The 25,101-nt window shown below is 53.7% G+C and overlaps 1 protein-coding gene across 2 annotated transcripts in view; it reads left to right on the top strand.

The window, feature by feature from the left end:
- Positions 1–4,442: 4,442 nt before the first annotated feature.
- LOC128333554 (uncharacterized) overlaps positions 4,443–25,101 on the top strand; it is a 30,674-nt gene continuing 10,015 nt past the window's right edge. For both annotated transcript variants that reach the window (XM_053269102.1, XM_053269101.1), the window contains exons 1-2: positions 4,443–4,568; positions 4,737–5,164. In XM_053269102.1, coding sequence (XP_053125077.1) covers positions 4,471–4,568; positions 4,737–5,164 — 526 coding nt within the window. In that variant the 5' untranslated portion in view covers positions 4,443–4,470. The remainder of the gene's footprint in view (positions 4,569–4,736; positions 5,165–25,101) is intronic.

Raw genomic sequence — 25,101 nt, 5'->3', positions numbered from 1 at the left:
CATCGTGACATTAAAAGGGGAAGTGAGGCCATGCCTAACCCACTCCACATCTATCAGGAAGGTTGCTCCTTCCTAAGAGTGCCAGCTGACCACCTGACCTGCTCTTGTTGGGCCCTAACGGCCACTTGGTGGGCAGGAATCGGCAAGAGAAGCTTTTTGCAGAACGCAAGCCAGCACGATCCCCCTGGCTAACATCCGCAGATCGTGCTGTCGTTAAAGGCACAGCCATGGTATGTGGTTAACAGGTTGGCGGTCCTGCCCATCGCAAGCTCTGCTGCTGGATGTGGCTACTCCACCTTGCCCCGTGATAATTCACAGATTCCTTTAAATAGCAGCAAAGCAGAGCAATTCCATACAGCAGACGTTGGGTCCCCAAATGCTGCTCGACTACATCTCCCATCATCCACTGCCATGGTGGATGATGGGGTTTGTAGTCCAACATTTGGAGACCCAAGGTTGGGACCCCTGTCATATCTATCTATCTATCTATCTATCTATCTATCTATCTATCTATCTATCTATTCCCAAAGCAAGACAATCATTTCTTTGATCTCCTGGTTAGAAGAGGGAATCGGCATCTCCCCTCAGCCGTGCCTGCTGAAAAACCCAGTGCCATACCTAGGCCTGACAGCGCTCTCCTTGACACATTAAAAATCCATCTCGCAGCCGCCTCCTGCTAACGCTGGAGACGTCTCTTTAGATGCTGGAAAGATAGCACTCCTCCCATTCAGGAAAGAGCAGATAACGCCGCGTTCAGAAAATTGCCTCCGTTCTGGGCACGATAAGGCCAGATCGACGGAGATGGGGGGGCTTGGCAGCCACTCGGGAAATTTATTAGCAACAGAAGGGGGGGGGAATTGCAGCCGCAGGATGGAAAGCGTCGAGTGCATTAACACGGCGGCGTGGGCTGGATTTGGGCCCCAGCTGCGTGTCTGCAAAGGTGGAGTCACACCGATATTCCTTGGTGATGCTGCACAGCTCAGCTGTGGAATCCATCCTGGAGATGATAAGAGAAGCCAGTGGAAGAGCACAGACATGGCGCATGCCCAGCTTTGGGTTTTGTATCTGCCATTCAAAGAGCTCAGGGGGGCAGATCCTCCAGCGCAGAAGGGGACAGAAACCGTGGACGACATCCGGACGAAAGGACTCCGTGGCACTACTCAGGAGTTATGCGAAAGGACCGTGCTGCTGAAGGCGGTTGAAATTTCAGGAGGCGTTCTAGTACATTTTGTCAGGATGTCAGCCAGGGATCTGAATCAGGCCCAGAACAAAGATGGGAAGTTGGCGTCCTGTGGCTGGCACTTCAACCGCTTTGCTTCTCCTTTCCCAAAAAAGTAACTGCAAAGGACCTGATCTGGATGGCGCCTGCAGCAGAGAAAGAGGCCATCTATGCCCCCCCATCATCCTCCCCCCGGGGCAAATAAAGAACAGTGGTAGCACAGGAACAAGTATAGGAGCACAGAAAGCTGACTTATACGGAGTCAGACCCTTGGTCCCGCTAGCTCAGGATTGTCTGCACTGACTGGCAGCAGCATCTCCAAGGTTTCCAAGGCAGGCGTCTCTCCCAGCCCTACCTGGAGATGCTGCCAGCCATTGAACCTGAGACCTTCTGCATGCAAAGCATGGTCCCGTCCTCAACTCAAGGAGCCATGCATAGGGTTACATTAGGAAATGGCCCTAGTCAGAATCAGACCCTTGGAACATCTACATGCATGAGCCCTGTAAGATATTCCCTTTTGGGGGTGGAGCTGCTCTGGGAAGAACACCTGCCTGCTTGCATGCAGAAGGTTCCCAGTTCCCTCCCTGGTGATAGCATCTCCAAGACAGGGCTGAGAGAGACTCCTGCCTGCAACTTTGGAGAAGCCGCTGCCAGTCTGTGAAGACAATACTGAGCTAGATAGACCCATGGTCTGACTCAGTATATGGCAGCTGCCTATGTTCCTATGAGCTACAGCCCAACTGGCCAGAAAAGGAAGTCTCCCCCCACCCTTGTGTCTTTAACAGCAGCTCAGGGTGCAGAAATCCACGGGCAAAGCTTCCAGTGATAAGAGACAAGCGTGGGATTGCCAACTGTTCAGAAAAAAATGGCTTGGCTTGCTCCTGTGCCCCAAACAACAGCTCAGTGGCAGAAATCCACAGGCCAAGCTTCTCGCTGTAAAGGGACAGAAGTGATCATCTGCTGATGTCTCCAGCTCAAGGTACAGCCGGTGTGGCTGGCCGGAAAGGGGTCCACCCGTTTTGCCGGTATTGGGAAACGGAAGGGTGGCAAGCAGGGATAGCTGGCACGAGGCAGACCATGCCCTGTGCTGATTGCCAGAACGCCTCTCAGGAGCTGCGTGTGATGCATCTCTCAGTCTGGCTCAGTCGAAGAGCTGGTGGGCAGTCAGAGGGAAAAAATAGGCTGGCGTGGCTTGAGCGAAAAAGCGCCTGCCCGTATTTCCGTAGTGTTTGTGATATAAATAGAGCTAGGCCTGGTGCCTTTTGTTGTGATGGATTCCAAGCCGCTTCTTGATAAACAATTCCTCGCCTGTGCCAGGTTTCTGCCTCCGGATGAAGGACAGGAGGGAGAAGTGAGAAACTGCGCCAGGCAATGGGCTTCCTTCAAAGATGGCAACGGGCCGATGCGGAAGGCTCTTCCATATAGAAAAGAGCATACGGACTAACTGTGCCTTGGTCATGGGTGATCACTGCACACACGTGTGCCTGCTTTAGCTACATGTTAACAGGAACATAGGAGGCTGCCATATACTGAGTCAGACCCTTGGTCCATCTAGCTCAGCATTGTCAACACTGACTGGCAGCAGCTTGCCAAGGTTTCGGGCAGGAATCTTCCGCCAGCCCTACCAGGAGATGCTGCCAGGGATGGAACCGGGGACCTTCTGCATGCAGAACAGATGCTCTGCCATGAGACATTAAGAGGAGTGATCCTAACAGTAAGAGCTGTTCGACAAAGTGGAACTACCTGCCTCATGCAATGCTGGGATCTCCTACAGTAGAGAGATTGAGCAGCCATCGGTCAAGGATGCTGGAGCAGATTTGGGGCGGAGAGCTGGTCTTGTGGTAGCAAGCACGGATTGTTCCCTCTGCTAAGCAGAGTCTGCCCTGGTTTGCATTTGGATGGGGACTACATGTGAGCACTGTCTGCTGTAAGATATTCCCCTTACACCATAGCTTAGTGGTAGAGCATCTGCTTAGCATGCAGAAGGACCCAGGTTCAATCCTTGGCATGCCCAGGAGGGCTGGGAAAGACTCCTGCCTGAAACCTTGGAGAGCTGCTGCCAGCCTGGGTACGCAATACGGACTTAGATGGCCCAAGAGTCTGACTCGGGCAGCTTCCTGTTGTCCAAGGTTCCATTTCTGTGCTGAGCAAGGGGTTTGTCTAGGTGACCTTCAAGGCCCCTTCCAGCTCTGTGATTCCACGGCTGTTTAGTGCCAGCTCTCCCACCCCTGCTCTCCTTCCAGCCAGCAGGAGAGAGAAAGGCGGGGGAGCCCCCAGGGCGCATACGCACAGAATCCCCAAAGCTCTTTTTTCGGACTGTGAGGGCGCACAGGTGCTTTTCATCGGAGAGTGCCTCCAACCCACAGGCCACTGAGCTGAATCTGGGAGCCGCTGGCCTGTTGGAAGTCGCAGGCTGCAGCCAGGAAAGCTCGCTGGAGAGGGAGGAGAGATGATGTCATTCCTGCCTCTGCTGCTGAGCTGCTCTGCCTGCTGGAGCGAAGGATGGGGAAGCAGAGAGAGAGAGAGAGAGAGAGAGAGAGAGCTCCTGTCTGCAGCCGCAGCCCTTGTGACTGGACTGGGGAAGGGGGTCACCCCTTTCCTACCCCTTTCCTTCCCCTGCGAGGGGCAAGCAGGTGTGTGCCATGCAGGTGTGTGTGGCATCTTTGGGCCCCTCCCGAGATGGGAGATGCCACTGAAGAAGGGGAACCCGCCACCTCAGAACCCCGGAGTGATTGCCAGGCAGGGATTTCAATGCAGACTGCAGGAAAAGGGACGTTGGAGGAGGGAATAAAACTGGGGGTGGGTGGGTGGGTGGGGGGAATTGGAAAGACCAGGCCGGAAAGAGCTCTTTGCATGGCCAGCTTTCAAGGACCGAGTCTCCAGTCACAGCCCTGGCTGGCATCAGGGGCGTTGCTAGGTACTCGGAAGGTCTGGGGCCTGGGCAGAAGAAGTTCATCAAACTCAACCATGCTGCCTCCCCACAAATAATTCGATCTCACACCCCTCCCCAGGGGCTGCAACAGAACAAAGACTGAGAACGGCGGCTCAGAAGGGGCAAAGCGGGTGGGCGAGCTGTGTTAGATTTCTGCAAGCATGGCGTGTCCCTTTTGCTAAGCAGGGCCCACCCTGGTTTGCATTTGGATGGGAGACGACATGTGCGAGCATTGTAAGATATTCCCCTTAGGGGATGGAGCTGCGCTGGGAAGAGCAGAAGTTCCCAAGTTCCCTCCCTGGCATGGCAGCATCTCCCGATGGGGCTGAGAGAGATTCCTGCCTGCCGCCTTGGAGAAGCCGCTGCCCCAGTCTGTGCAGACAATACTGAGCGGGGATGGACCAAGGGTCTGACTCGGTATATGGCAGCTTCCTGTGTTCCTATGGGGGGCAGCTTGCGGGGTGGGGGGGGGCAAAGTGCTGAGAGGGCCTGCTTGCCCCATTGCCCCCCCCTCCCGGAGCCACCCTTGCTCCTCCCCAAAGGGCAGCTGGAGGGGCGCTAAAGCGTCTGCTTTGCACCTTTTAGGGAGGGGAGGAGACGAGGCGTGATTCCTGCTGCGGGAGGAGCAGAAGCAAAGGTGATTGCCGCCCCCCAGAAGAAGGGGGGACTGATGAGATTCGGGGCGCTGAGCCCCACAGACACCCATCCCGCTATGAAGCCCCCGCGGCTGGCACGAAAGCGGAGAGTTGCCTGGCGAGTGTGCGCCGGGCGCCAGCCGGCTTTGCTCCCGCAAGCCCCGCCGCGGACCTCCTCGCGGGATCGCCCGCCGCCGCCGCCGCCGCCGGGCTCTCGCTCCTGGCAAGGGCCTCCTTGGGTGTGCGCGGCGGCGGCAGAAGAAGAGTCCGAAAGGCCCGCGGAGGAGGAGCAAAAGGCCATCCCGCCGCCACGGACGAGCTGCTGGCTGCTGCTGCTGCTCTCCCGGGTCACCTTTCCGCTCGTCTCCTCTCGTTTTGGTGAGTCACTTTTTGGGGAGGGGGGGAGGGGGTGTGCGCAGCCCCCCCCCCCGCCCTGCTGCTGCTGCTGCTGCGTGATGACTAACGGGGAGCTGGGCAAGGAAGGCGCGTGTAGGCCGGAGGGACACGCGCTCCTTGCCTGTCTCCCCCCACCCACCGGCCCTGCCGGCAGCAGCCTCCTGCCTCTGATCGGCCTCATTAGATCGCTTCTTGAGTCATCTCCTTCCTTCCACCTCCACTTGGCGGGGCCAGGAGCGCGGCGGCGGGGGGGGCCGGGGGCTGCGCTCCAGCCTTCAAAGGGCTTCTGCGCGGTAAGCAGCAGCCGCGGCGGGGCTGGAGAGGGGATTGACCTGGGGACCGGCCACGGGGGGGTAAAAGGACGCATCTTTCACCGTCCCCCCCGCCCAGCCCCGCCAGTGCACAAAAAAACCAGGACGATCGGTCTGCCGGGGGGGGGGGCTGCTGAAGCGCCCTCTTCACGGCTTGCGTGTTTTAGGGGAGGGGGCAGTTACTCCGCCGGCAGATCTCACCTGCTGCTTGGCCCGCAGAAGGTTCACGCCCTGGCAGCATCTGCACCAGGTAGGGCTGGGAAATACCGACCCGGTATATAGAAGCCGGTCAGTGTAGAGCAGGGCTGGGCAAACCTGTCCCTCCTCCTGAATTACAACCACACACACCCATCATCCCCCAGACACCATTTATTGTGTGAGTTGTAGTGGGCTGGGTGTGCCCACCCGTGGTCAGAGGGGCACCTAGGTGATTTGGGACCCGGGACCCAAGGCCTTTGAAGGCCCCCCCTCCCCTGCAGACTAAGCACCATCGTGGCAACCACACTACCCAGGACAGAGTAAAGAGGATTTGGGGGCCCCCAGCGGCTGCCGAGGCCCCAAAGTCCAGGGGTAAGAGTGCCTCTGCCCTGGTGTAGACCATGCTGACCTCAATGGACCAAGGGTCTCACTCAGCTGCTTCAAACATTCGTGCATCCGTCTTGCAGTTCCCAGAGGGGTTTTGACGTGGGTCTCATGCATCCGGGGCCAATGATCAATAGCAGAGATGGTCAGAGTTCCCTAGAGAGTCAGAGTGATGCAGCAAAAAGGGGCAGCTGGAAATGACCTGAGTTGTAATCTAGTTGTAATGACCTGAGTTGTAATCTAGGGGAGGTTTTAGGGAATGGGGCGACACAGGGGCGTAGCTAGGGGAGAGGGGGGCCCGTGTGTCCACCCCTCTCCCTGTCAGCATCTCAGAGTGAGGGAGATCGTGAAGGAAATTGCCTGCTAACTTAGCAAAGAGGCACCTTTTAATGTGGTGATTCTCTTTATTTAGCAGGGGGAGAGTAACTGACCCTATCCACCCCCAGCACAGCATCTCTCCAGTGACTGTTGCTGGTGTCTATCTCGTGTTTCTTTTTGGACTGTGAGCCCTTTGGGGACAGGGATCCATCTTACTTATTTGTTATTTCTCTATGTAAACCGCCCTGAGCCATTTTTGGAAGGGCGGTATAGAAATCAATCAGTCAATCAAATAAATAAATAAATAAACAGGGAGGGGTGGAACTGGGGGGGGGCCCTCAGGAACTGGGGCCCCTGGCTTCTTTGAACTCATCTGCTCTGTTATAACAACGCCCTTGGAGTCGCAGCACAGAGGCAGAGGCCCTGGTTTGCATGCAGAAGGTCCCAGGATCTGTCCCTGGCAGCATCTCCAGGGTGTTTTCTATGCAGAGCTTTTAACTCACATCTCCTCCGGAGTGGAGGTCTGCATTCACACCTCGGCCAGATTTACCCCAAGGTCTCTGTGAGTGATCGGGGAGCACTTCACACATAATGTGTGTTTTTCATTGCACGTTAAGAGTGTAGCCCAATTCATATCCAGGGTAAAACAAAAAATCTACTTTTTGCATCAGTTTCTTTGGCTCGATGCCCCCTAGTGGTGGCAGGGAGCATCTCGCCACTGCTGCCGCCCCATGAATTTGCCGCCTGAGGCAACTGCCTCACCCTTGCCTCATTACAGGGCCGCCCCTGTCCATACCCTTCATACAGGTTGGTTTACGCACGAAAAGAGACAGAAGAACTCCGAAGGTGAGCTGCAGTCTTTGGGACACTCACCTGGAAGGCCCTGCAAGGATGTTAACGGGCCAAAGTGTCATGAGCGTGGATGGAGCAGGTGCCCATGCTCATGCCGATGCTTGATTTATAGCAAACTTCTCCATAGTAAAGCAGCTGCTATGTCAGCGCCATATTGCAGGAGAGTCTTCCGAGGGCGCAGCGAGCGACTGGAGAAACGCATGCGCGCCAGCTTGCGAAAGGTAACCCGCCCCCCCCAGCTTCTCCCAGAGCAGAAATACCATTACACACAACATGATCACCAGCCCGGCGAGAGCCGTTAGACCAGGAGCGACAGCCGTGTGTGTTAATCAAAGCTGGAGTGAGAAGAACATGAAGCTGCCAGTTGGCATTTAGTGTTGCCCCCAGGAAATTAATGAGCAGATGACGGGCCGTCATTTGCCCCTTCTCCGTCAAGCTCCTGGAGATATTTATGACTCGCTCTTGGTCCCTGAGAAAGGCACCAAAAACCGCAGGAGGAGAGCAAGAGGAAAAGATCCGTTCGGTACAGTTTTCTTTTTTAAAAGGAGACTAGGAAGGGGGGAAAGAAACACAAAGATTTAATGAGTGGGTGTGTGTGTTAGTGGACGGTGGCCTCGTCTTTGTGTGCCCAAAGAGAATGATTTGAAGATCTGTGGAGGGTTATAAGACAAGATCAACGTGAGCAAGTTGTGCCTGAAGACTGAGGTTTCAGGATATGTTCCTGCAGGTCCTGCATCGGAGGTAGCGGATTTGGGTGTACCATGACAGAGCAACAAATTGCCAGTCCGTTCCGTGGTTTTCCAGCTGCGGCCTGGCTTGGGTTGGGTTCCTCCCAAGCTTTTTAAGGGTTCCCCAGTGAGAAAACCAGCAACGGCAGAGAAACACGGATCTTTCTCTCTTCAGTTTACAGCTATGGCTGGGGGGTGGCGATCTTGAGTCCTTCTGGACGACTGCAAGGCCTAATGTCTGCCCCATATGAACGGGGCACACTCTAGAGCAGGGGTCCCTACATGTTGGTGGACTCCAACTCCCATCACCCCGATGGGGAGTTGTAGTCCAACGACGTCTGAGCACCCAAGGTACTCCTGCTCTAGAACCGACCCCGGAATGAAGAAACAGGTCCCAACACAGTCCTTCATCCTGCCTTAGCATGAGGAGAGTAGTTCCTTGTGAACTGTTCAAGAAACAAAACTCTTTATTTTTAGCCCAAGAGAACCATCCTGTTCTTCACCTTCTCATCTCCCGTCTTCTCCTTCCTACGTCTCTCCCTCCCTTTCCTCCTGCGGAGGAGGCTGTTTTGTGGCTTACAAAATTTCTCTAACGGGGAAATCACACCCACTGAAAATGCCAAATTCTTGGAGACTGCTGGCCAGTGCGGCTTTGCACGCAGAAGATCCCAGGATCAGTCCCTGGCACCATCTGGGAGGGCTTGGCAGGACCCCTGGCTGAAACCCTGGAGAGTTGCTGCCAGTCAGTGTAGACGATACTGACCTAGATAGACCAACGGTCTGACTCAGTATGGCAGCTACCTCTGCATTCTTTTCATTAGCGTAGGGGCAAAACTGGGCCCTTCTGAATGCAAAGCCTGTGCTTTGCCACCGAGCCAAGCCCCTCCCCCTTGCTTCAGGAGCACGAAGACAAGCTGGGTGCACACACAAGCCCATGCTGTGGGGCAGCATTGCAGCAACAGCATGCTCTCTTGCAAGGAATGGGAGAGCCTCTGAAATCCTTTCAGGTAAATAGCTAGCACTTCAGGGAGAAAGCAACTGCTCTCTGCCTGCTTGCTTTCTACTTGTATGGAGCTTTTAAAACAAAACAAAACAAACAAACAAAGTGGGCATTTCAGTGCAGCATCTACCACTGACATCTTGCCTTCTGCCTCTGACATTTGTGACTGAGGATGATGGTTTCTGTAGTCCAGCCACGTCGGGGGACCCCAGGCTGAGAACCCTTCCCTCTGGTGAACCATGGGTAGTTGATTCCTTTCGCTTGCCACTCATAGTATGACTGAAATCAGGGCAAGCACGCAGCCAAAAACACACCACCCCCAATGTCCCGTGTGCGAAGGACAAGGCTGCTGGGCAAGGTGCCCAAAGGAATCACCCAGGCTGTGGGCCAGAAGAAATCTCCTGGGCTAGGAGCCAGTCAGGGCTTCTGCAGGCCTCGTGCCAGGGAGAGGGATTGGAGAAGGTTCTCACAGGCTTGGTGAGCTTTCCTCCTGGCAGGCAGGGTGCCTCTGGGACCTTGGAGAGCGCCTCTTCTGATAGCAACCCTCCGCCACCTTCATTGGTCAAACCAGGCCCTGATTTCATGGCTCTCTCTTTCTCAGCACAAAACCAGATGCTGGACGCAGGGCCTTTATAGCTGTGGCTCCAGGACTCTGCAACGACTGCCATCTGGGCCTGTGGGATCGTGCAGAGAACCTCTACACTGGAGGAGCAGCGTCTGAGAGATGCCCGGAGCAATCTTCCCAGTAAGAGGGATTCCCGGATGTTGTTGACTTCAACTCCCATAATCCTTGACCGAAGGCCATTGCCGCAGGGGATGATGGGAGATGTAAGCAACGACATCTGGGAACCCCTCTTACTGTTTCTCTACTGTTCAGCCAGAACCATTGGCAAGGCACACATCACCAAAGGCTACTTGGACTCTATCTATCTGTCTGTCTGTCTTCCAACTTTGTATACCACCTTTCATTAAAACAATCCCAAGGCGGTTCACACAAAAATTAAAAACTCCAGGTCTGGAGCATCACTCCACCACCCTGGCCTGGAGTGATGCTAGTGAGAGGGCTTCTCCTGCTGTCTTCTGGGCAACCGACAACCCCCCCTCCCCGCTCAATGCCAGAGCATCCTGCTTTTTCAGGAGTCATCTCCTCCACCCCTGCCCTGTAACGCCCCCCCCCAGGCCTCAAACGGAGCACTCTCTGGGCACTTGCTCCAGAGTCCCCTCACCCAGCACCTGCTGCTTCAGCGTCCCCCTTCTCTGCCCCCAAGGCCGCTGTGACCTGCGGACCCATCCCTGCTCCATGGCTGCAGCCATCCGTGAGGATTATCGAATCAATGCCTGCCAGGTCCTCGGAAGATGATGCAAAGTGCTCTGTGAAGAAGTGCTGAGCGATGGATTTGCTCACCAAGGACCTTCTCAGCAGGAGCACAGTTTCAGCGTGTGCTGCTGGGGTGAGGAGCAAGCTACCTGTCATGGAAACCAGGTGTAGGCCAGAGACAGACCAGAAACGGCCTTGGTTGCCCAAATTTTCTTTTCTTTTCTTCTTTTCTTTTCTTTTCTTTTCTTTATTACATTTATAGACTGTCCCATCCAAAGGCCCTAGCGCAAGAGTTCACAAACATGGGTTCCCAGACGCTGTCGGACTACGACTCCCATCATAGTGGACGATGGGAGTTGTAGTCCAGCTACATCTAGGACCCCACGTTTGAGCACCACTGCTCCTAGTGGGTGAAATGCATTGGGAGCTGGACCAGAGGACTGTGACCTTGCCGGCCTCTCGGCGCCATTCAGCCTCATCGGCCGTGGTTTCCTTCTGGACTGCCTGGCAGGGATTGGCTTGTGAGGCACCGTTTGGTAGCTCTGCTCATATCTGAAGAGCAGGCCCTAGAAAGTGCCACCAGGGGGCCAGTGCCCGACCCTCAGCCTGTGGCATCCTGTAGGGTTCCATCTTGCCCCCCATTTCCTTGGAAGGGGCGATCACTGGAAAAGCATAGCATTGTCTGTCTGCTTATCTACAGACATATGCACGGATCACGGAGGAAGAGAATGTACGAGCTCAGACAGGGGCATCCTTCCCCATTCCCCTCAGAGGCAACTCTAGAACAATTAGTTTGGGGGAGCAAAGAGGTGGCAAAGAATGATTTTAGGGGAGCAAATATTTTGTTACACATTCCATTCTTATAGACGTAAGGTAAATGTTGTTGTTGGTATGTTTACCCGGTCAATGGAGCTTGTTTGACATTTTAGGTCAGATTCTTCAGTCGGCTTCCCAGGTTTGTTTTCGCTTCCTGTCCAAGACCATGTGGCAGGGCAGAGGTTAGGACCAGGCCCGCTGAAATCTGCACCCCTCTATACCCATGGGCGGCCTTCACACATAACGCCAGATCGGAGGCGAAAGAGCCTGAGGTTCCATTTCGTGGTCATCCGAATGCATGAAACCGCGGTTTCGTTACAAGAGCGACCCAAGGTTTCCGAGGCGAAAGCATAGCTTGAACCTTTGGTTGGTAGTGAATTTCGTTGCTCCAACCTGAGGTTTGAAGGTGGCATCATGTCGTCCGAATTCTGCCACTGCCGTAACCCTGGTTTGCTGCTGTTTGTGACTGCTGCCAAAACCATAGAGAGGGCGGCTCAGACCAGCCTAGAGTTGCACCCGCTCTATGCCTGCCACGCTTCTTGCTGGCCGCCTCTCTGAGCACTTGCCCCACCCTCCGCTTTCACCGCACTCCTCCAGCCATTGCTTGGCAACAGGGACGCCATGTTGCCTTGTCGCAAGCTTCAAAGATGTCAAAGGGGAAAGCCTGCTTTCCACTGTGTCTCATGGACCCTGCTTTGGCGATCTGCAGCAAAAGGGGGGTGGGATGACAAGATGAGCAGTTTGTGGAGAGGTCTCCGCAGATCAAGTGATAAAAGCAGTATTTGCACAAGTACATGGAGTCCTGGTGGCACCATAAACTGGGCAAGCTGGTTGTTGCCCAACAAAGAATACATGCCAGGGAAGTGATACCCGGGGTCCAGTGTTCCCTCTGACAGGCATTCCCAGATGTTGTTGACTACAACTCCCATAATCCCCAGCCAAAGGCTGCTGCAGCTGGGGATGCTTGCAGATGTAGTCAACAACATCTGGGAATCCCTGTTAGAGGGAACACTGCCGGGGTCTGTGCTGAAAGGCAACCCCAGGAATTCTTGAGGGATGGGGTTGGCCTGACTCTGGGGGGGCTGGAGAGGTCTGTCTTCTCCTGATCTGGCTGCACCGTCTTCTGGGGTGGAGGAGTGAGTGAATGAGGCTTCTTTAAGCAATGGAAGCCTTTTGAAATAACCAATTACAGCCATAGGGCCATAGTATAGGATGAGCACATTGTCTGACATTTCACTGTAAAGTTCCACTGTGGTGGATGGGGGAGTGAAAGGAGGTGCGGGGAATATTTTTTGGGGAAGCAGCCACTACCCCTTGCTGTACCCCTTGGAGTCATCCCTGCTTCCCCAAAAGCAAGGAGCTCACACGTTTTGCTAGCCAGCGGCAAACCTTAAAACTTACCTGTCTCTTTCCCTCCCACGTCCCAACCATCACAGTGTTTCTTGCTGTTCTGCATCCAACCTGGCAGGGAATGTCGTAGCTAGTACCGACCAGCCATCACGGCTCATTCCAGCAAGCGCCTCCCCGCTCTCCGTGCTCATGGACCTCTTTCTCCCTCGGCAGCCCAGACGCCTGGAAAGAGTCTCTCTTCTTGCTTGGCATCCTCCTTGCAATGTATTTATAGCTTCATCACGGCTCCGTGCATCGCAGTGGGGGCGGGCAAGCAGGCGCCTTTGGATTAGCGCCAGAGGATTGGGCTGCAGAGAGCGACACAGCCCAGCTGAGTAAAGTGATAGGAGATATTGCACCGTTCGGCTTTCTCCTTATTGGCTTGTCTCCAGATTTGCAGCTCTCTTGGACATTTTTAAAATCCAAAACAGTCATTATTTTTTTTACATAGGCAATGGGCACATCAATCACACCATGGGTGCTGGAGTGGCACATGTGCTTCCTTGACTCTCCAGCTGGGCCAGGGCCAGGGGTGTAGCTAGGGGAGAGGGGGCCCATGGAGCTGGGGGCCCTGGGTTCTTGGAACCCATCCACTCAATTATAGCTACCCCCCTGGGCAAGAGACTGGGGACCAAATACCAAGAACTGGATACACATGTTTCCTTTAAATACACATGATGCAGCTGTGCACTTGCTTTTTTCTGTGTAAAGGAATGTGCACGGGACCCCGGGATCCAGACCGAAATGGTGTTTGTGTGGGGGAGAGTCTTAGTGCCTTGTACCCCTGCGGTCCCAGTCTGATCCCCCCCGCCCCGGTCATGACTGCTATTTAACCTGTGATAAAAGGCCCCCTTGGCACCATTGGGAGAACCCCTCCCCACCAGATCAAATAATGTATCTGGGGAGGAACAATCTGGATGGGGACCACAGGAGCCAAAGGCTTTCAGCTCCTTGCCCCAGCCCTGTTGTGGTCCTGATCCATATCATCTCCATGCACTGTTTTCTGCAGAACTAGCAAGCTCATGGCTACATAGTGCACATTTCAAGTAACATGGACTCTGAGCCTATGCATTCATGTGGGTCGTCTCTGTCACTCAGCCCCAACAGCTGTTTTAAGTGCTGAGGCCCCGTTTTAATGATGCCTGGGAACAACAGTGCCTCCAAACATGTGCAGAGTACATAACTTAGTTCACAATGCAGCTGGAGGCATATGATTGCCAGGCACAAGACATGCCATCTAAGTAGGTTTGAGCTTTTTGTTTTGGAAGTTAACCACTCTTGGCATGGTCTGGCTATGTGTGCTCACTGGTCTGCTGTGCAGATGGGGGTATCATCTTCTTGGGTCTATGCTTGGCCATCAACCAGCCTGCATGGCCACAATATGGCAAAGGAGATGTAGTCCTGCAGTAGAGAGCATGAATTGCCCTCTTTGCTAAGTAGGGTCTTCCCTGGTTTGTATTTGGATGGGTGACTACACGAGAACACTAACTGGCTGTAAGACAGTTCCCCTTGGGGGCTATAGCTCAGTGGCAGAGCATCTGTTTTGGGTGCAGAAGGCCCCAGGTTCACTTCCTGGTGGCATCTCCAGGCAGCGCTGGGAAAGTCTCCTGCCTGCAACCTTGGAGAAGCCGCTGCCAGTCAGTGTAGACAACGCTGAGCTAGATGGACCAAGGGTCTGACTCTGTATAAGGCAGCTTCGTATGCTCCTGTGGGGGCCACTAATTGTAAGGAGGATCAGGGCTAGCTCAAGACTCTGCATTACAGGCAGGGTCACCCCAAATGTCACCCTGCCGTCGCCTCCTCCGCCTCCTCCTCCTCCTCTCTCCCTTTATTTAAAGCAGGAGTGACTTGGTGCCCCGATAATCTGCCACCTGAAGCAACTGTCTCACTTCGCCTCATGGAAGGCTGCCCCCGGTGAGGACTTCTTGGGACAGCCCTCCAGTTCCCAAGTCAATCAAGCCAGCTGAAATCTCTCCTGAGCAGATCCCCGCTACCAAATCCCATGTGCTTCCTGAAGTTTCAGGAAGTTAAGAGACCTGGCACCCCGCTCCTCTGCGATCCAGTCCACCTTTTGCAGCCGCTTCTCCCCACCCCTCCGCTTGCTAAAATGCTAATGTTATTAGCTGTAATTGATTGCCTTGGAGTAAGCTATATTTCTACTGCAAGTACCGCTGCAGGACAGGAGGGACAAGTTCTGCCTGGAGTTCGTGGACGTCTCTTTCTCCAAGGGTGTCTTAATAGATCACGTTGGGCTCAGGGTTGTAGAGGAGGTGGGGAGAGGCATTGCCCATCTCTCCAGTGGAACAAGGGAATTGAAGCAGCTGCGTGGGGTGGTCTGTGTCTGGGATCCATACCCAGCAAGGCAGGGTGGCCACTTAAGGGTGGTGACCAACCGTGCTTTTGCCAGATGCCGTAAAGTCGAGAGGAATGGGGCAGTGTCAACTTCTTGGGGAAAACTTGGGTGCAGCTGCAGAGAAGGCCCTGTCCTGTGTGCTCAGCAGCCGAGCCTTGGCCTTAATGATGATTAGGCTTGTGCACAGTGGAAAATGTCAGCTCTGATCCAGTCTGACCAGACCTGATGGTAAAATTGTCGGGAGGGCCACATGGCTCCTGCAAAATGGTTGGTCAGAATCGGGTTGGAATTATTATTATTGGGTTGGAATGTTGAATATTATTATTCCAATGTTGGGTTGGAATTCCCAACATTTACCCAACATTCCATCCGTGGCTTTCAGAGGCTGGAAATCGGGAGGGGAGGGGAGGGGAGAAAGACAACCCCCAACAGGTGACCTAGAGAGTCTGCCATGGGGGCGGTGCTCTGCTTCCCTCACTCTGATTTCCAGGGTGCAGTCCCTGAAAACCAGCCCGGCAGTTCTTGGGTAAGGAAGAAATCAGAAGTGAAATGGCCCAGGCAGCCTCGCAGCCAAGAGGTGCACATTCAGTTTCGTCTGGCAGGAATTCCAGAGTTCAGCCATGGCAGTGGGGAGCTGAGTGGGAGGTTGTGACGGTCGGAGCTTCCTGCCATCGCGTCTGACCTCATCCCGATAATGCCCGGCAGACCTGGCAGACCGACATGACTGCCCAGCTCTAGGATCCACGCACAGGCCTTGACATTAGACACGTCCCTGTCCAATCCCCACTCTGAGGTTCCTGGAAACACTGGTTGGGAAGTGAGCTGAACCCTGAGGAACGCCTAGTTTTGCAACTCATGTGGCATTTTCAAAAGTTATTCCTCAAAGACAAAAAATCCCACCCCTGAGTGCCCAGAAGCCAGTGAGTGGCGGAAGAAAGGGAAGGTGCGGTGGAACTTGCCTGGCTGGCACTGTCCCCGGACACTCGCGGGAGCATCGGGGCAGGGTTCCCTGTAAGAGAGGATCCTCACTGTTGTTGACTACAGTTCCCAGCATCCATAGTCAAAGGCCATTGCAGAGGGGGCAGGCACTTGCTTGCCTGCTCCCGCTGTAATGCACGGAGCCGTGATGAAGCTATAAATACGTTGCAAGGAGGATGCCAAGCGAGAAGAGAGACTCTTTCCAGGCGTCTGGGCTGCCGAGGGAGAAAGAGGTCCATGAGCACGGAGAGCGGGGAGGCGCTTGCTGGAATGAGCCGTGACGGCTGGTCGGTACTAGCTACGACATTCCCTGCCAGTTTGGATGCAGAACAGCAAGAAACACTTTGAAGGTTGGGAAGTGGGAGGGAAAGAGACGGACTCTGGGAGTCGTAGTCAACAACATCTGGAATTCCCTGTAACAGGGAATATTGGGTGGGCGGGGGCGGGGTTTAACATAGGGGGCGTGGCCAGTGGCAGCATGGCACCACCTCAGTTGGCTCCAGCACATAAGCCAGCTCCGGATCAATCTGCAAATTTGGGCAAATAGTAGAAAGTCACCCTAAATCTGCAGTGCCTCGGGGGATCCAGGATCTGAGGCACACTGCGACCCCCTGGAACATCTCAATGTGTGGGGCAGTGGGGTGCCTGGGAGAGGACAAGAAATGGCCATTGCTGTGGTTTGGGGGTAAGGATCCAGCCCGTAGGAAAGGGCCAGCTGTGCATTAGGACAGCAGGGGGCGCCATGGGGAAGGCTGATGGGATGCAGGAAGCCCGGCCCGCGCCATTGAAACGCTCCATTGAAGGGCTGGAGACTTCTCAGTTGCAGTCAATAGACCCAACACCAGCTCCTCTATTTATACGCCTGACAAAAGGCCAGCGAGAAGCACTTGGCCGAGGCAGCTAATCCTTGACACTGCTCCCCATTGTCCGCCTCGCCTTTGGCAGCTCCCTCCCCGGCAGACGGACACGCTCCCCATTCTAGCCCAGCAGCTGGGCCAAACCCTGCGCCAGAGAGGGCACTTGTAGGGCAGCAGCTGGGCCGGGGAGCCAAATGCCTCCTGGCAGTCGCGCGATGCGGCTGCGTCTGCGTCTGCTGCTTATGAACGGAGGAAGCCGGATCACTGATCCACGGAAGGCAGTTCTGTCCGTGCCGATTGGCGGCAGCTCTTCCAAGTTCCGGGCAAGAGTCTTCCCCAGCCCTACCTGGAGATGCCTCCAGGGATTGAACCCGGGACCTTCAGCATGCCAAGTGGATGCTCCAGCCCTGAGCGACAGTCCTTCCCTATAGGAGAGCTGCCGTATGCTGAGTCAAGCCACTGGTCCATTTAGCTCAGTCGTTTCTACTCTGATTGGCAGCGGCTCTGTCCATTTCCAGGCAGGACTCTTTCCCAACCCTAGCTGAGATGCCACCAGGGATTTAACTCGGGGCCTTGTTCTGCTTGCAAAGCAGACTGGCAGCAGCTTCTTCTCCTCCTCTGATTCCTGCAGGCAGGAATCTCTCTCTCAGCCCTGTCTTGGAGTTGCTGCCAGGGAGGGAACTTGGAGCCTAGATGCTCTTCCCAGAGCAGCTCCATCCCTTAAGGGGAATCTCTTACAGTGCTCACACTTCTAGTCTCCCATTCATATGCAACTAGGGTGGACCCTGCTTAGCTAAGGGGACAAGTCATACTTGCTACCACCAGACCAGCTCTCCTCTTGTGAACTCCTTAAGGCAGGAGTTCACAAACCCAGGTCCCCGGATGATGTTGGACTACAATTCCCATCACCCCCAGCCTCAATGGCTGAAGACCTGATAAATCTGCAATGCCGCATTCTGTCAGGTAGCCGGGATCAAGGTCTGAAAGGGTAGCCAGCACCCGGTTCTGTTCTGGCTGTGCCCCTGAATCATAGGGCCTGTTCTGATGCTGCTTGGTGGCCCCACCTTGGTAGGGGAGCTGAATTTGAGAAATCATAGCCTGGGAAGGGACCTCAGAGGTCTTCTATCCCACCCCCCTTCTCAGTGCAATAACCTGCTCTAGTACCTCTGACAGATGGCCCTCTAGCTCTGGATGAAAATCTCCAGTGAATGAGAGCCACCCTGTCCAGGATCCTGAGGAAAAGACTTCCAACCCCGCCTGCCAAGCAGATCCTAGACCCCACCCCATGCCCCTTGGCTTGTGGCCCTAGTTTGCTCCTTCCATCTTTCTGATTCAAGGTAGATCACCATCCCGGACATCCTCCATGCATCTACTCTGAAAGAGACCACTAGGTGGCCACTTGTGTGATTCGAGTCTTGACTTTCCTCCGCTGAAGGCCCTGGAAGCCTGCCAATGGCAATGGGCCCAGCCATTTTCCTCTACAGATTGGTGAGGAAGGGCAGAAGTCTGCTAGAAAAAGATGGAGGAGGAAAGAAGGACATAGATCTTTGCATGGCAGCATCATATCGAGGAAGCTTGTTCTGCTTGCTGGGCTCTGGGCTCTGCTTGCTAGAAAGGGACCACCACTCTCCCAGCCTTGAGCAATTCCAGGGGAGCCAAAAAGAGTACAAGGGTCTTGAAGGGTCCCATTTGAGGACCGTCCTACTCCCAATGACTTAGAAGAAAGTCCCATTGAAATAAATAACATAAAGGCGCAATCTGAGTGCGTGTGTGCCATTTTGCACACTACTGTTTTAGGTGAACACCTGAACAGGTAAAGCCTGGTTGCAAGGAACACCCCTCTGCAAACACATGGGCTGCACAGGTCCCCTTGGTATGCCATAGCTTGGTGAAAGAGCATCTCCTGTACCTGCACCCAGGTCCAGTCCTGGAAGCATCTCCAGGTCGGGCTGAGAGAGACTCCTGCCTGGAACCTCCAAGAGCCACTGCCAGTTGGAGTAGACCAGGGCTGCTCAACTTCGGCCCTGCTGCAGATGTTGGCCTACAACTCCCATCATCCCTGGCTATTGGCCACTGTGGCTGATGATGATGGGAGCTGTAGTCCAAAAACAGCTGGAGGGCCAAAGCTGAGGGCCGGAAACATCTGGAGGGACAAAGCCCTGGTCTAGGCAATACTGGAGGGACCAATGGTCTGACTCTGTATAAGGCCGCTTCATGGGTGGGGGCACTGTAGCTCCGTGGCAGAACATCTGCTTGGCACGCAGAAGGTTCCCACTTCACTCCCTGGCAGCATCTCTGGGTAGGGCTGGGAGAGACGCCTGCCTGGAAGCTTGTAGAAGCTGCTGCCGGTCAGTGTAGACATTGCTGAGCTCGATGGGCCAAAGGTCTGACTCAGTACAGAGCGGCTTCCTCTGGTCAAAGGAGGAAAAGGACGCAGAGAAACACACCGATGTCTGCGAGGAGCGACAAGGCATGAGGCACTGGGGGACGCCTGCAAGCACAGCCAGGCCTGTGAGCTCATCCTAGCTGGTTTGGAAGGAATGAGCCCCAAGCCACTGGAACAAGGTCGGCTGGATCCAGCCTGCCCTGCCCACCCCGCACAGAGCCAAGCCGGCTGTGCAGCCATGCAGGTGGTTCCTGGCAACCCTCCTCACCCTCCAGCGGGAAGCAATGGCACGATTGAGAAGGCTTCCCCCTGCCTATGGCAGGCTGGGCTCCCTGCCGCATCGCCCCCCCCCCCCCGGTCCTGCCTCCTGCCTGCCGCTGGGGATGGCCAGAAGTAGCCCCGTCCTCTCTCCGGAAGGCCCCCGAGGGAGCATCGCCACGCAGAAACTCCCCAGGGAGGCTCCCTTGCCGATACAACGAGGTCCAGGCACCTTTCTCAGAGCAATTAATCGAGGTCTCGACATCCCCGGAGAGGCTCGGAAAGCCCGAGTTCTGCCGGGCACGGAGGCTGCAGAACGAACGGCATTGTGTGCCGTGTGTGCTCCGCCTGCCGCTCGCTGCTTATTATTCTGGGCAAGTCAGGCCAAGTGCACAAGATCTACATACTGCGGCACAAGACAAGTTACCCTTCAAACCGAGCGTAGGTTGTGCTCAGCAGTTCCGCCAGCGGCCGGCGGTCCCAACCCAGAGAGCATCACCTGTTGGGCAACCCCTTTGAAAGCAGCCCATGAGCTGATTTCTTCTCCCGGCTCCTCTCCTGTTGCGGCCACATTTTGTTGTGCAGTCATTCAGCATCCAGGCTTAGCCATGGGCCATCTTATTTATTTATTTATTTATTTATTACATTTATATCCCCCTGTTCCTCCAAGGAGCCCAGAGCGGTGTACATGGTTATGTTTATCTTAACAACAACCCTGTGAGGGAGGTTAGACTGAGAGAGAAGTGACTGGCCCAGAGGCATCCAGTGAGTTTCATGGCTGAATGGGGATTTGAACTCAGGGCTTCCTGGTCCTAGTCCATCCCTTTAACCACTATACCACACTGGCTCTTAAAGGTGCCTCTACAGAGGTTGCCAAGTTGGTGGTTTTGGAACCGCTCCTGTGTTGTGGACTGTCCAGTGCCTATGGCTTCATCTTCATGCTGCAAAAAGTGTCTCCTGCTAAATTTCTACCTGTTCAAAGCAGAGGAGCAATGCAAAAAAAAATATGTTGGCAACCCCACTTCTGTTGGGTCAGGATCTCTGTTGCAGCTTTCAGGGGCTCTGCAGCATGTTCAGCGTGTAAATTCTCCCCCAAGCAACACTTCCTAGGACCGTCAGAAGTTGCAACAGTGCTGGGGAAGAGAGAACTTTCAGCAGCTGGAAGGGCATGGCGGGAGAAGGTGCATCTGCTGAAATTCTCCCCCAAGCGACACTTAAAGGATTTGCCCTTGATCCTATTAATAGGGTGTACTATTAATGCTATGGTTCAAAAAGTACCACATAGATTCTTTCTATACTTCCTACAACAATTTGAAAAGCAGGCCAGTTTTACCTTCATCTTTCCCCATATTGGGGTATGTGTAGCTGAAAGAGTAATGATCTGCCACAGGGCCCCCAAGGGAGGCGAGATGAACCAAGAACTTTCTGTCTCAAATCACTGAGCTAATCATTGCAGCTAGTCACACATAACCAACGGCTTGGGATGGGGATGTCAAGAGATGCACCCAACCAGTTAACGAAGCCCATGTAACGCAGACGGGGATGCATGTTCAGATGGGCAGTTCTGTTTCCACATGCAGACTTCCCTTGCAAGTACTTGCCACTGGAGTCAGCACATCCAGAGCCAAACTAGAAAGCTGCCTTATACTGAGTCAGACCCTTGATCCGTCTAGCTCAGCATTATCTGCACTGACTGGCAGCAGCTCTCCAAGGTTTTAGTCCGTCCCAGTCTTTCTCAGTACTAGCTGAAGACGCCAGAGATGCCATCACCATCTTTCCTTTGTGACATGGGAGTTCCATAATTGAAACTCCTTCTGACAGCTTTTTGTTTCTCAAAGGGCAGCTGCAAGGGTCCACCATTTGGATCGAGGCCACAGCGCAGGAGGAGGAGGTTTTTTTTAAAAAATATCCCCCCTAAGATGAATCCCTGACTTAAATTAGCCCCCACCCCCAAATGGTTATTAGCAGCCAAGGGGAGAGAGAACCATCAGGTTTTGGGTAGTGAGCTGCAGAAGGCAGAGGAAATGGGTTTCGAGCTGATCCGAATTGCCCCGTTCCCATGGCTGCAGCCCTGATCTGAATTGCCCCATCCCCATGAAAAAGGAAAATGTGTAACATGTTCCAGAAGACACAGAACTCCCATCTCAAGTGATGAGAAATCCCAGGATGGAAGCATGAGGGGCAGCAGGCCTTGGTGGGGGACAGAGTTTGTATCTCCCCCCGCCTTTCCCCACAGCCTTGTGGTAGCAAGCATGACTTGTCCCCTTAGCTAAGCAGGGTCCACCCTGGTTGCATATGAACGGGAGACCTGATGTGTGAGCACTGCAAGATATTCCCCTCAGGGGATGGAGCCACTCTGGGAAGAACATCTAGGTTCCAAGTTCCCTCCCTGGCAGCATCTCCAAGATAGGGCTGAGAGAGACTCCTGCCTGCAACCTTGGAGAAGCCGCTGCCAGTCTAGGTAGACAATACTGAGCTAGATAGACCAATGGTCTGACTCAGTATATGGCAGCTTCCTATGTTCCTAATGGCTTGGTTTTAAGCACTGCATTCTCCAGCCAGATTAACCCTCTCCTTCCTTGCAGCTTTGGTGCCTGGCTTGCAGGTGTGTGCAGCAAGATCATCTGCCTTCCTTGCTTCTTCCTGCCCCCAATCCTGACTCAGAGTTAGAGGCAGCCGGGATGGGTGAGGCAGAGAAGGCAGGTGTGGAATTTAGGAGTGGAGCGTGTCAGCAACGCAGGCTCAGCCTCCCATCCACCAGTCAGCTCCCCGCCCCCCTTCCCCCCCCCAGCCAGTCTCAGGGATGACATCACAGCTTCAAGGGGCTCAGAACTGGAGTGTGTTTAATTAGCAGGGAAACGCTGCATTGCAGGATTCAAGGACTTTTGAGGGTCTTCAGCTCCCGGAGATTTTCTCGGCTGTCTTTTTGTCGTCAGCTGCTGCCGGATAACCTACATCTGCAATCCTGTCCAGCCCAGGCGTTCGTTTTGTGTGTGTGGGGGGGGACCATATTGCACTTCTGTCTGAGGAGCTCAGCACCTTTGCTGCTTAACTGACATGCGCTTAAATTGCTCCCAAATATTCGGGGTCATCGCTTACCCAAAGGGGTATAAAAAGATGTCAGATTTCCTCTCTCGCTTGCTCCACTTGCTCACAACTCTTCTGCAATAAAGAGGTTGATCAAAACACTAATGAATAGCTGTGTGTGTGGCTTTAACAAAATCTGAGGTTTTGACTGAGCACGAATGGAGGAAAAATGAAACACAGTACATCCAGGTATACATTGAAGGTCTATAGGACCCCAACGTGGCAAAAGCTCTCATTTCACAACATAATAGTGGTTATGTTGATAAGGAAATGTTCCCATGGATTTCTGTTCCACTCTTCATCCAAAGAACTCAGGGTAGCGTATATGGAACTCTCTCCACCACCCTTTGTTTCCTCACAACAACCCTGAGAGATATTGACAGTCCCAAGATCACACCATGAGATTCACGGCTGGGTTGGAAGCAGAACCCAGATCTCTTCTGTCCTCACCCAACCCTCTGAACCAGGGTTCCCAAACGTGGGTCCCTAGATTGTTGCTGGACTACAACTTCCATCTTCCCCAGCCACACTGGGCAAAGACCATTGTGGATGTGGATGTGGATGCTGGGAGTTGTAGTCCGACAAATTTGGTTGAGAGCCCCTGCTCTGAACACCGCACTACAAATATTAGCTAGTCAACATTTCTCTCTTTTTCATGTCTCCTAGGAGAGACATGTACATCTCATCCAGCACTCTGCTAATTTGAGTATTTAATTATTTTTAACATCTACTTCCTGGTTTTCCTCCAAGGAGCCCAGCAAAGTTTTCCTGGTTATGTTTATCCTGAGTAACAACCCTGTGGTGTAGGTTAGGCTGAGAGATAAGTGACTTGCCCAGGGTCACCCAATGAGTTTCATGGCCAAACGGGGATTGGAACTTGGTTCTCCCTGCCCCTAGTCCAACACTCTAACCACTACACCATGCTGCCCAACTATGCACTGAATCTAACATGTCATTTGGCCTGGGGGCAGAAAGAGAGGGTTTTGTCAAGCACCAAAATATATAATAGGTGGCTTGCACTTCACCTACTGGACCAAAGAATGCAGCTATATTGTAAAGTCAGCATTATCCAGGTCTCCCCCCACCCCGCCTGCCACTACTAATGGACTGTAGTGTCAGCAGGGACTCAGAGAGAGCAACGCAGACAGACAGACAGACCAGCCGAGACAGGGAGAAATGCTTCCATGTGCTTGGCTGTCTGTTCTGGAGCATATGTGCCCCTGTCTGCTCCGTGCCTGCTGCTTATCCGATTCCTCACAGTTAACTTATGTTCCCGTTCCTGCCCATCTGTCTCTTTAGCTAGTCCCCTTCCATCTCACACCTTTAAAAAAAAAAAAAGATTATTCTCAGCTTTCTTCATTCTTGGCTGGCAAGCCGGCAGGAATTCCCAGTTCTGATCTTGCAATTTGGGTACTTGCATCCAAAAACTAGGAAGGGGCCTCTCGGACCCTGAAACAGTCCTTCAGAAGAGCCTCTTCGTCTTTTACTAGAAGTTATATGGGCCAGCATTCCTTCTGCACAATTATTAAAGGCCAAGGGCCTCCGTTTGCATTTCGCCATTTCCCCCGGAGTTCATGGCCTCCAACACTGCAGAGATGAAAACCAGAGCTTACTTGCTACCCTCCATGTTCGTACCAAGGATTACCGTCAGCATTCTGCTTAATCAAAATGCTTATGCTGTCAGTGCTTGATAGATAGAGAAAGGTGCCCTGGCAGGGAATAAGTCCTCATGAAAGGCCAGCTCTGAATAAGCTTGCCACCTTTTATCTGAGCTAGCCTCTTCTGCCTTTCATAGGCAGCCTAGCTCAGCCCAGCATATATGATGTAATCCCCACATCCTGAGGGGCTGGCTGGGAATGAAGTGGTCTGAGCTTTGGCTTCACATTTGCTCAGGAGTTTGGGGTGAGACCAGGGGACTGGAGCATGGGAGCCAGGTTCAGGATGAAGGTATGTTGCCAACTCTTTTTACCGGCTCCTGCGCCTTTAATGGCAGCAAACCTGCAGAAATCAGAAGAGGAAACATGGCATAGAGGTATCTGTTCATGCCTTCAGATACCTCTATGCCATGTTTCCTCTTCTGATTTCTGCAGGTGCACAGAAGCAGAGCAAACTGTTCTTTTCCTGATCAGCTAGCAGTCCTAGGATGAAGGTGGAAGCCAATGAGCTAGCTGACTGCCCAGGGCCTAGTTCCTGTACAACACCCTGGCTTTTGGTGTGTGTGTGTGTGTGTGTGTGTGTGTGTGTGTGTGTGTGTGTGAGAGAGAGAGAGAGAGAGAGAGAGAGAGAGAGGATACTGAAACAGCATCATTGGATATCACCTCTGCTATACAGGTCAAGATCAGAGTTAGCATTATGGTTCCTTTCTCCCAGCTGGAGGAATGATGGATCAAGTGGGGATGGGGCCCTCACTCAGTGATACAGCATCTGCTTTGCATGCAGAAGGTCCCAAGTTCAATCTCTGGTAGCATGTCCAGGTAGGGCTGGGAAAGACTCCTGCCTGAAGCCCTTCTGGCACAGGATTCCAAACCTGTGGTCCTGCAGATATTGCTGAACTACAACTCCCGTCATCCGCAGCTCCAATTTATTGTGGCTGGATATCATGGGAGTTGTAGTTCAACTTCAGCAACATCTGGACTTCTGCAGGTTGGGAACCCGTGGTGCCAGCAATATAGAGCGAGATGGATTA

This window comes from Hemicordylus capensis, chromosome 8 (assembly GCF_027244095.1).
Source record: "Hemicordylus capensis ecotype Gifberg chromosome 8, rHemCap1.1.pri, whole genome shotgun sequence".
Taxonomy (NCBI): domain Eukaryota; kingdom Metazoa; phylum Chordata; class Lepidosauria; order Squamata; family Cordylidae; genus Hemicordylus; species Hemicordylus capensis.
Note: the sequence above shows the minus strand (reverse complement) of the source record. Positions and strands in the feature narration are given on the sequence as shown.